A 12,464-nucleotide genomic window follows, 5' to 3' on the forward strand; every position below is an offset into this window, starting at 1 on the left:
TGGTATTAAACATTCCTCCTCTTCATGCTGTTCACATAATGACATCATGAGACCAAGACGACATCTAACAGTAGTAGGGCATTTAAGTACCGTACTGTTCGTGAGAAAATATCACTGTAGTGTGAACTTTTTACGTTTTCCATAAATTTCACCCAAAAGCCAAATATCCCTGACGTTTTGTGAGTAGTGTATAATTTCCTCCACTTATGGAGACTCAGTTGTACTACTCTAGGGCACGCTGCTAGACTCCGCTCCTTTATAGTAACGTGTCAAAGCTGGTGAAAAAATGTTAAAAGTCCCCAAATTGTATACTTGTGCAAACATTTGTGACTTTATTTGCAGGGTTTTTTTTTTTTTTTTTGCATAAAGTGTCTGATGAATTGTCCCCTGTGTGTGAAGGAAGCCATAAAGGGATATTCACAACTTGGCAAGTTATGTCAGTCACAGGATAGTCACAGTCACTTGCTGATTACTGGGGGTGCCCCTGACCCTGAGAATAGATCTCTGAAATGTCTCAGTGGACATCACTTTATTCATTGTTGATGTGACTGAAGATATGGAAGTAGCACGCCAGCACTCCTACATGCCATATTCCCAGGAAGGGTGGGATTTATGGTCTATGTTATAGCCTAGCCTTCAGGATGAAAAAGTGTTATACTCCCTGTTACACTCCCTGGGTGATGATTGTTTGGTCCTCAGCTGATCCTTTGTATCATAGGCTTCCAACAATGATAATTTGACCGCTGCAGCCAATCACAGGTTTCAGCAGACACTTTATCGCTGAATGGCAAGGGAGCACACACGCATTTCCAAATGACCGCTTTTTGCAAAATCCGTACCCTAACCCTCATGATTTTCTGCAACACATCAGTTTCCCGTGATCCTGCAAATATCCTATATTGTGTAAATGACAGTGTCCATTTGTGCAGAGGGGGCTGCATGCAAGTCTGACATTCAGAGGTCCGAGCCTCCAGCCTTTGGATGGGGAGTGTGGCTGCTCTGCTTCTCAGAGGAAACCTGCTCTGCAAATATTTGTCCACTTTTTTTTTCACAGGTTTGTTATTGAAATGAGCTGTGTGAGGATGTGCAAGTGACCAGGGAGGGTTTTCTTGCAGACCACTGCTGAGTTTCAGTGACATGTTATCATTGAGATGTGAACGGCCTAATCTCTGCTAATCCTCCATTAATTGTGCAGAACCCTGTGTACACAACTCTTCACAGGCTAGATGACCACAAAGCAGGAGGCCGAGGACCCAGGAGGAAGTGATACCTGGCTTTGTTGTGCTGAGGAAATTGACCTCAGATTTCCTAGTAACCTGTAGCTCTCAAACTGTCGTAGGACTACAAGCACCAACATAATGCAGAGGATATTTAAATGGGTTTCTGAGAATGGAAAAATCTGTTTTATCTTCCTTCATTCTCAGTATCAGATGGTGGTGTAGCGGTTGGACCACCACTGATCATAAAAGTGACGGCATATCCTGGCGATATATATTAAAAATGGAAACTAGCTGCATTGGTGTTATGGCTTTATCAGGAGTGCTGCATCGGGAAGAACCAACCATGGACAAGAGAAAACGAGCTTTACTTTAGAAAAAGATGGATTACAGAAATGCAATGCCAAAAGGACAATTAGAATTACTTCATTATTTGTTATTGACCCCATCCATAATCTTCTGAGGACCCTAGTAATTCGCTAATAGTTTCCACACCCTATTTTAGATCCCTGTATACACAAATTCTCCCTCAACAATAGTAATATCCAATAACGTCCTAACGAAGTGTTGTAAACTATTCCACAATTGATGTCCCTTATTACGCAAACAGATATGTCCGAAAACACGAGTGTCATATCAATAGACCAAAAGTGATAAGAGCTGTAGAAAGAATTTCAAATCATAATGTGACGTCCCAAAAAGAACAAAAAACATAGGCAAGATCTGACAATGCCAGGACAAAGCATTTCTCTGGGGCCAGTGAGTTGCAGAGATGTCCCACGTGTTTTTTTTTTTTTTTTTTTTTTTTTAAATCCCGAGATTGTGCTCTCCTCCCGAGTGTGCTACAAAAGTTACTAAAGGTTCCACAAAAAAGTGCAGTTGGATGCTGGTCTCTTAAAACCCTCTCCAACAGGAGAAGGGTCCCCAATACCAATCCTTGTCCCTCCGAGCCAGAAGGCCACAGTGAGGGTCAGGGACTAAGGGTCCCGTTTCACATAGCAACGCACCAGCGATCCCGACAACGATACGACCTGGTAAGGATCGCTTGTGCATCGCTACATGATCGCTAATAAGCTGCCAAACAGGCAGATCTCTTCAACGATGCAGCAATCCGACGGCGATCCGTATAACGACCTCGGCGGTCGTTGGTACCTTGTCACACAGCAGCTTTTCTGACGACTCACGCTGCGTCCCTGAGTTCTGCGTCGCCAACAAGGTCGCTCGTCGGCATTAAACACAGCAATGCGCGCTGGCCAGCGGGACGCCGACAATGAAAAAATGGCCCAGGACATTCGAGCACGATCAGCAATATCCAGCGGGGGGCCGGTCGCCGCTATATGTCACATGTAGCGAGATCGTTGTTGCGTCTTAAAATCGGTGACGCTTTAGTGATCTTGCTAGCGATCTTGCTATGTGAGACGGGGCCTTAAGTCGTTTCCCTCAGCCGAAGCAGCCACAGTCGCGCTCCCAGCTTCTGCCCAGGCTGTCAACCAAGCGAGAGCTGGGAACCTGTCGACTCTCATGCCAAAATAGGAGAGTCAGTGGGGAGCGGAACCTGATGGCCACACACTCCCGCCCCCCAGACCTATCAGAAGGGAACCCATAAGGGAACCACATCCAACAAATCCAAGTGACAGACCCACCCACAGGGATCCTGGATGATCCTGGTACGAGCAGTAACTTGATGTCTCGTTTTCTAGGCCGGCCTGTTTACTCCTCGGAGAGGTTCCTCTGATGGCGACCTGGTTTCTGCTGACATCGACATTCAGGTAAATTCTCGTTTCTTTAATGAATTCCTCCCACCCTCGTCCTCAGAGGTCTGACCATGACTTTGTGCCCCCGCACAGCATGTTGCCTCTCTTACAGAAGGATGGGCTGCTGATGGCGTACGTGATCACAACTCTCGTCTTCCTCTTGGTCAGCGCGGCCTCCTCGTCGTTTCACCAGAAGACATCTGAAGATTCGCTTAGGATTAAGCCATTCTGTTCGTCTATAAGAAGACGCATCTCCTGGTTTAGACTTCATGACAAGATGGTGAAATTGCTGGTATGTAATCCTGGCCGAGTCCTGCCCTTAACTGCTTAAAGGAAATCTGTCACCCCTTTTTTGAGATATCATATAATGATATCATTCAATTGTGTGTCACATAAGGATTCTCTTAGTACTTTTGCTTCACCCTGACCCCGCACCTTTCATCATCATTATTATTATTATTATTATTTATTGTTATAGCGCCATTTATTCCATGGCGCTTTACATGTGAGGAGGGGTATACATAAAAACAAGTACAATAATCTTAAACAATACAAGTCATAACTGGTACAGGAGGAGAGAGGACCCTGCCCGCGAGGGCTCACAATCTTCAAGGGATGGGTGGTAATACAGTAGGCGAGGGTAGAGCTGGTCGTGCAGCGGTTTGGTCGATCGGTGGTTACTGCAGGTTATAGGCTTGTCGGAAGAGGTGGGTCTTCAGGCTCTTTTTGAAGGTTTCGATGGTAGGTGAGAGTCTGATATGTTGTGGTAGAGAGTTCCAGAGTAGGGGTGATGCGCGAGAGAAATCTTGTATGCGATTGTGGGAAGAGGAGATAAGAGGGGAGTAGAGAAGGAGATCTTGTGAGGATCGGAGGTTGCGTGCAGGAAAGTACCGGGAGACGAGGTCACAGATGTATGGAGGAGACAAGTTGTGGATGGCTTTGTATGTCATGGTTAGGGTTTTGTAATGGAGTCTCTGGGCAATTGGGAGCCAGTGAAGGGATTGACAGAGGGGAGAAGCTGGGGAATAGCGGGGGGACAGGTGGATTAGTCGGGCAGCAGAGTTTAGAATAGATTGGAGGGGTGCGAGAGTGTTTGAGGGGAGGCCACAGAGCATGAGGTTGCAGTAGTCAAGGCGAGAGATGATGAGGGCATGGACTAGGGTTTTTGCAGATTCTTGGGTGAGGAATGAACGGATGCGTGAAATATTTTTGAGTTGAAGTCGGCATGAAGTGGAAAGGGTTTGGATATGTGGTTTGAAGGAGAGATCAGCGTCAAGGATTACTCCGAGGCAGCGAGCTTGTGGGACTGGGGAGAGTGGGCAGTCATTTACTGTAATTGATAGGTTCGTAGGGGGGGGTCACGTGAGATGGGGGAAAGATGATGAATTCTGTTTTGTCCATGTTGAGTTTCAGATATCTAGTGGAGAAGAAGGATGAAATAGTGGACAGACATTGAGGGATTCTGGTTAGTAGGGAGGTGATATCTGGTCCAGAGATGTAGATCTGTGTGTCATCAGCATAAAGATGATACTGAAAGCCATGAGATTCTATGAGCTGTCCCAGGCCAAAGGTGTAAATAGAGAACAGCAGGGGCCCAAGGACTGAACCTTGTGGGACTCCGACAGATAGGGGGCGAGGTGAGGAGGTGGTGTGTGAGTGGGAGACGCTGAATGTCCGGTCTGTTAGGTATGATGAGATCCAGGAGAGGGCCAAGTCTGTGATGCCGAGGGATGAGAGGGTCTGTAATAATAGGGAATGGTCCACTGTGTCAAAGGCAGCCGACAGGTCCAGGAGGAGGAGGACAGAGTAGTGTCGCTTGCTCTTGGCAGTTAAGAGGTCATTGGTGACCTTAGTAAGGGCTGTTTCAGTGGAGTGGTGTGACCGGAGGCCAGATTGTAAGCGGTCGAAGAGGGAGCAAGAAGAGAGATGGGAGGACAGTTCAAGGTAGACGTGTTGTTCCAGTAGCTTGGAGGCGTATGGGAGAAGTGATATAGGGCGATAGCTAGATACAGAGGATGGGTCAAGAGAGGGCTTTTTGAGGATAGGTGTGATGGAGGCATGTTTAAAGCTTGAGGGGAAAACACCAGTTGTTAGTGATAGGTTGAAGAGATGGGTTAGGGTTGGGATGAAGACTGTGGTGAGGTTTGGGATGAAGTGGGATGGGATCGGGTCGAGTGCACAGGTGGTGAGATGTGATCTTGAGAGTAGAGTGGAGAGTCGATCTTCTGTAATGGTGGAGAAGTTGGTTTTGAAGGTGGAGGGCTGGGAAGTCGGGAGGAAGGGCTCTGGGGGTTGTTGACCAAAACTGTCCCTGATGTTATCAATTTTCTGCTTGAAAAATGAGGCAAAGTCTTCAGCTGAGATGAGTGGGGAGGGAGGAGGTGCTGGGGGGCGGAGGAGAGAATTGAAGGTGTTGAATAACTGTTTAGGGTTGTGAGACAGGGAGGATATGAGAGATGAGAAGTAGGTTTGTTTAGCTGTGGCGAGTGTGGTCTTGAAAGTAGTGAGGGACTGTTTGAATGCGATGAAGTGCTCGTTGGAGTGGGATCTTTTCCATCTGCGCTCAGCAGCCCTGGAAGCTCGCCTCAGCTCTTTGGTCAGGCTGGTGTGCCAGGGCTGTCTGTTGATTTTGCGAGTTTTGGTATGTGAAAGTGGGGCAGCGGATTCCAAAGCTACAGCTATTGTGGTGTTATATAGAGCGGCAGCGTCATCCGCATTGTGTAAGGAACTTATATCTGTGAGAGGGAGGAGGGATTCAGAGAATGAGTGTAGGTCAAGGTGTTTAAGATTCCTGCGAGGGTGTGAAAGTTTGTGGGGTGAGGATTGTAGACATGGAGTGAAGAGGGAAGAGAATGTGAGCAGGTTGTGGTCAGAGAGAGGAAGAGGTGAGTTAGAGAGGTTAGATAGGGAGCAGAGGCGGGTGAAGATGAGGTCCAGTGTGTGGCCATCTTTGTGGGTGGCTGTAGAAGACCATTGAGTGAGGCCGAAGGAGGAAGTGAGAGATAGAAGTTTAGTGGCAGCTGAGAGGGAAGTGTCAATGGGGATGTTGAAGTCGCCCATGATGATGGTAGGGATGTCCGCGGAAAGGAAATGAAGTAACCAGGTGGTGAAGTGGTCAAAGAAGGTGGTGGCTGGCCCTGGGGGGCGGTAGATGACAGCCAGTTGGAGGTTGGAGGGGGAGTAGATGCGCACAGAGTGCACCTCAAAGGAGGGGAGGGTAACAGAGGGTGGCAGTGGGATTGGGGTGAAGGAGCAGGTATCTGACAGGAGAAAACCAACTCCTCCACCATGTTTGCTGCTGGGGCGGGGGGTGTGAGAAAGGTGGAAGCCACCATACGAAAGTGCAGCAGGAGAGGCTGTGTCAGAAGGGGTGAGCCAGGTTTCGGTGATGGCGAGGAAGGAGAGTTTGGTAGTAACAAAAAGATCATGGATGTAGGAAAGCTTGTTGCAGACAGAGCGAGCGTTCCACAGAGCTCCTGTTAGTGGGACTGGGGAAGCGGGGGCTGGGTGAATGGGTATAAGGTTGGAGAGGTTACGGAAGGTTGTGATAGAGCGTGGATGGGAGGTAGAAATGACTGTGGGAATGTGGTGAGGAGGACCAGGATTTGGAGAGATATCACCAGCAGTGAGAAGGAGCAGAGAAAGTGTTAGCAGGTGGGAGCAGGAGAGGGCATGAGGGGGCTGTCTGTGTTTGGAGACAGAGGATTGTATGTTAAGGAACAGTTTTGAGGCGGAGGTGAGGTGGATGGGGAGGATTGAAGAAGAGATGAACAGTTCCTTACTAGGAGTAGGGATTAGGGGAATTAGCAGAAAGTGAAGGATTATTGGGGTGAAAGTGATAACAAACAGAAACATTGTTTACAGTGACTGTACAGTTACCTTCAGTTCCCTTCTGGTTCACTTCTGGTTTTAATTCTTAAATTAATCTTCACACTTCTAGCACACACTTATAGCAATCACAATGCAGACTGAAGTCTATGCAGACTTGTGCTCTGCAATATATGTACAACTAAGTGCAGTCAGGTGTGAAGCAGAGAGGAGTGGTCTCTGCTCATCTTGGCCAGACAATTAAGAGTGGACCAGATGTATATGATCAAGCCAGAGTAAACAAGGTCATAAATACCACTGGGGTAAGCTGGGGTTAGCTGAAAGGCATACCATGTGAATGCTAGGTGCAGAGGCAAGTCTATGTGCAAAGCTGGGTGATGCACTGTGTGTCCTTCATAGACAGACAGCAGGAGAGCAGGAGAGCTGGGTGGATGGACATACCATGTGAATGCTAGGTGCAGAGGCAAGTCTATGTGCAAAGCTGGGTGATGCACTGTGTGTCCTTCATAGACAGACAGCAGGAGAGCAGGAGAGCTTTCATGCAGAAATACCTTTTTTATATCGGTTCAGATGTATGTAAACTGCCGCTGTCCGGTCCGATGGGCGGGGCTTTTTCAACTGCTCCCCCCTCCCTGTCTTGCTCTACGCAAGAAGAAATGCATAGAGCAAGACAGGGAGGGGGGGAGCAGGTGAATAAGCCCCGCCCAGTGGACCGGACAGTGGCAGTTTACATACATCTGAACCAATATATAAAAGGTATTTATGTACAGAGCTCCCTTGCAGTCCTATGTGTCTCCAGGGCTATAGACTACAACAAACTGTGTATGGTCTGATCCTGCAGTCTTTTCTGTTACTCCACTCTTTCTGCCTTTTCTTTTTGGTCATTTACAGGGGAGAAGTGTAAAAAATTCATGTGACAGAATGTGAATGGTCAGATTTGTAGTCTATTACCATGGCGACACATAGATCTGTATAGGAGCTGTATACACAAAATTATAAGCTAAAATTTAAAAAGTAAGCATTTCTCATGCACCTCCTTATCCACAGTAAATCCACAACTGAGTCCTTATTTTTGTGACTAGTAGATCTGACATCCCAGAGAAGGTCTATCCGCCTCTATAGCTATCAGATCCCATAGGTTCTTTGTCAGTGGATCCCACCGAACCTAACGTTTGTGGCCAGCATTAGTCTAGCATAACTGGTCTGTGGATATTGGCCGTGCGAGTTGACCATTAATAGCTTGCAAGACCCTCATGGTATCGGGACCTGAGAATGCGATTCGGTAGACCTCATTACTGCAGCATATCCGGTGCCCATGTGCAGACGTTCTCAGACTCTCTCATGCATCCTATCATGTCACACCACAGAAAATGCCCGGTTGTTACTTTGTATATCCAGATGGATCTCCACAGGGAGAACCAGAACCTTCCAAAAGCTGTGTCTCACCCAGTGAACCACAACCCTGATGAGAAGCAAAAAGTCTAGAATGGACTCTCACGGTCACGATTCAAATCTCTTTCATGGGTTGCACATTGACTAGCAGGGTAGCTGCCAATAGAGAAATTCCTTCCTGCTTGGAGAGAGGTAATTTGCATAACTTTCCCAGGAAGCATTGCCTGTAATTCAGTTGTATCTCCTCAATGAGACCCAGTACCTTCCAAGCACTACACCTCCTTCAGTATAGGATTATGTGCTTACGGTGGAAAAGAAAGGAATCATAAGGTCCCGTCTCACATAGCGAGATCGCCGAAGTGTCACCGATTTTGTGACGCACCAGCGACCTCGCCAGCGATCTTGTTACGTGTAACACTTAGCAGCGACCAGGCCCCCGCTGCGATGTCGCTGATCGTGCTCGAATGTCCTGGGCCACTTTTTGATCGCTGGTGTCCTGCTGGTCAGCGCGCATCGCTGTGTTTGACACCGACGAGCGACCTCATTATCGACTCAGAAATCATGGACGCAGGCGGGAGTCATCAGAAATGCTGCTGTGTGGTAAGGTCCGAACGACTGCCGAGGTCGTTATACGGATCGTTGCTGCGTCGTTTGGTAAATCTGACTATTTGACAGCGACCATGCACCAGCGATCCTTACCAGGTCGTATCGTTGTCGGGATCGCTGATGCGTCGCTAAGTGTAACGGTACCCTAACTTTTCTGTACTAATGACCTGGTCACCACTGAACCCGTGACCCCGATGCTACACAGCAGACCACTTGCCTGCGTTGATTATTCCGACACGTTGGAACATTAGATATCATTTGCCGTCGACTCTCCAATTTCTGTGTATTTTAAAACCTGGCGGTGTGTAAGATCCAGTGATCCTACAAGACAAGACGCTGTAGTAAATCATCCCGGCCCCTGAGATGCTTCTTGGATGATGTGTGAAATGCTTGGAGGTCACTGGAGAACGGCACATGAGAGGCTAAATCTGCCTCTGGAGCACTATATATTTACATCAAAACTATGTGTGATGTGGAAATGCCCTGGGCTTAACCCTTTCACTACAGTCGCCGGCTATTAAGCTAATTTGTCATCTATTTAGCAGCACATTGCAGCACTAAAGCTAATAAGACCTTCTGTCCTTGCAGTTCTTCTCATCCTTGCTGACGATGGCAGTGTTGACGACCGCCGCTGGTGCCTTGGCTCCGCCGCCTGCACTCCCCGACCTCTTTCCAGTCCTGATATCCTTTGTTTCCTGCAGTCACTTCCTTGTATTCTTTTTCTACTTCAATATCATTCACATTTGGGACAGTGTGGATGCAAAAAATAAGAAAAAAGTGTCTTAGTCTTTGGAGGGCGTTTTTATAGATATATTTTTTATTTTCATTTGTATATTTGTAATGACCAAGAAAACTATTTTTTCTGTATAAAGAATATGGATTCACAACTCCTCCTAGAGCAATATTTTTTTTTTCTTTAAGAAAAAAGTATTGATATTTACAAAGGGACAAGACATTCATACTTATAAGGACCAAGAAATATATATTTTTAAAATGTTTGATAATGAATTTTGAATATTTTTGCTATCAGATATTATAAATGGGTTATTTATAGTTTTTATGTCTTTGAAAAAAAGGATATTTTTTACTTAAATATATGGTATATGATGTGATGGAAATATACACTGTGTTCCAAATTATTATGCAAAAAATATTTCCTCATATTTTCTCTAAATTACCTATATGAATTGCATTCATTGTTATTTTCCAGTCATCTAATATTCTAGTATAATTGCAATGTTTTTGAACAAACTGCCTAGTGTATTTTTAAAAATAAGAAACACTCAAAATACATGTTCCAAATTATTATGCACAGCAGAGTTTTCAACCTTTTTATTTTGATTTTGAACAAAAAAATGGTCAATTGTGAAATTATAAGCATTATCAGCTTATTACAAAATGAAATCAAACAGGTTTCAAGTCAAAACTTTATTCTAGGTGATGTTAGATTTGCACATAGGACCCCTTGTTCGAAAGAAGCTTCTGAACTCTCTCGTCCATTGAAGTTGTCAGTTTTTGGATGGTTTGTGCTTCAATTGTTTTGCATGTGGACAGAATACCCTCCCAGAGCTGTTGCTTAGAAGTGAACTGCCTCCCGCCATCATAGACACTCCTTTTGATGATGCTCCAGAGGTTCTCAATGGGGTTGAGATCAGGGGAAGATGGTGGCCACACCATAAGTTTGTCCTCTTTTATGCCATAGCAGCCAGAGATGCAGATGTGTTATTTGCAGCATGAGACGGTGCATTATCATGCATGAAAATGATCTTGCTGCGGAAAGCACGTTTCTTCCTCTTGAACCATGGCAGGAAGTGCTGTTTTAGAAACTCCACATAGATTATGGCGTTCATCTTTACCCCTTCAGGGATCCTAAAGGGGCCGACAATCTCTCTCCCCATGATTCCAGCCCAAAACATTACTCCACCTCCTCCTTGTTGGCGCCTTAGCCGTGTTTTCATGTGGTGTCCATCAACCAGCCATCCTCCACTCCATCCATCTGGACCATCGAGCGTTGCACGGCACTCATCGGTGAACAAAACAGTTTGGAAGTCAGTCTTCATGTATCGTTTGGCCTACTGGAGCCGTTTCTGCTTGTGTGCAGTGGATAGAGGTGGTCGACAGGATGGCTTACACACAGCTGCAAACCTCTGAAGGACCCTGCATCTTGTTGTTCGGGGGACGTTGGAGGCACCAGCAGCTTCAAAAACTTTGCTGCTATGACAAGGCATTTTTGCAGCTGCTCTTTTAACCTGACGCAATTGCCTGTTGGAAAGAGTCCTCAATTTTTCCTTATCAGCAAGTACACATGTGTGCTGGGAATCAGCTACATACTTCTTGATTGTGCGATGATCACGATGAAGTGTCTTGGCAATGCTGCTTGTAGTCATGCCTTGACCTAAATACTCCACAATTTGTTGCTTCTCCGCAACCGACACATCCTTTTTCTTTCCCATTTTGGCAAAAAATGTAGGCTGCTTAATAATGTGGAACAGCCTTCTTAAGTAGTCTTGCCTTTATTTGGACACACCTGCCAAACTAATTTGCACAAGTATCTGCAATTGCTTTCAGTGATATAAAGAGCCCTGACACACATCACCATCAATGAGTTTAAATGACAAACAAATTCTAACCTTATCACTGCCTGAACTTTTTGCATAATAATTTGGAACACAGAGTGTGTGTGTATGTATGTATGTATGTATATGTGTGTATATATATATATATAATATATATATATATATATATATATATATATATATATATATATATAATGTGTGTGTGTATATATATATATATATATATATATATATATATATAATGTACATCTCACTTGCATATATACTCATATATAATCATTGCTAATATATACACTATAATCCACTGCTTTAAAATGGCTGCCATGAACCAGACAGCTCTTTGGGGCTTTCCAAGATAAGAAAAGAGGAACGACACCGGATGTGCTAAAGTGATGAGTAGATGTCTGAACTTTGTCCTGGTTCCAAAAGGCGACCGTTACACTTTAGTTACTTAATCAGCATCTTGCCATGCATTAATCACGATATATTCCATCCATATATTTAGATAGCCAATAACAAAGGAGCTTGACCATATGGTATTTAACTAACCACCCCTTCCTATACGCAATTATAAAACCAAGTATGTACAATAAACCATCAGTAGTGATGGAATGTTATTCTGTCACCTTGGTGTACCGTGTCTTTCTTGATTCTTGAGCGCTCAAAATACTCTGATTGGGAACGGCCGCAGCGCACACAAGGATAGATTTATCCTAACCAAATTTCCATAACATCTGGCGCCCAACGTGGGGCAGTGGACGAAATGCACAGGGACCCTGCTGACCGGAGAGATGGGGGTGCTGGCCTCGTCCTTGGCTCACGGGACGGAGACTGCGCAGCTCCATAAGTAAGGTAAGAAAATTCTTTCATCTTACCTGAATGTCCCCTGTGCCCAGTCCGGATCTATACCTCTTGCCGGTCAGGTGTGGTCACCATCGCATTCCCAGGTAGTGTAAAAAGTCCATGCCTTTATCCAAACCCTGGGATATAAGCCAAGGTGTCTGCTGTGTGCCGTGTATGTGTTTTATGTCTGTGTAGATCCGGGAGATAGTTGGAACAGTGACTGATTTTGCTTGTGGTTGCTGTGAAAT

General features: G+C 45.5%; 1 protein-coding gene across 2 annotated transcripts in view; it reads left to right on the forward strand.

Moving 5' to 3' along the window:
- Positions 1–11,998, forward strand: part of ALG6 (ALG6 alpha-1,3-glucosyltransferase) — a 47,707-nt gene extending 35,709 nt beyond the window's left edge. For both annotated transcript variants that reach the window (XM_073544669.1, XM_073544668.1), the window contains exons 12-14: positions 2,918–2,986; positions 3,065–3,263; positions 9,386–11,998. In XM_073544669.1, the coding sequence (XP_073400770.1) occupies positions 2,918–2,986; positions 3,065–3,263; positions 9,386–9,583 (466 nt within the window). In that variant the 3' untranslated portion in view covers positions 9,584–11,998. The remainder of the gene's footprint in view (positions 1–2,917; positions 2,987–3,064; positions 3,264–9,385) is intronic.
- The last annotated feature ends 466 nt before the right edge of the window (positions 11,999–12,464 follow it).

Source organism: Dendrobates tinctorius, unplaced genomic scaffold (assembly GCF_039654945.1).
Source record: "Dendrobates tinctorius isolate UK_male_01 unplaced genomic scaffold, ASM3965494v1 ptg000138l, whole genome shotgun sequence".
Taxonomy (NCBI): Eukaryota; Metazoa; Chordata; class Amphibia; order Anura; family Dendrobatidae; genus Dendrobates; species Dendrobates tinctorius.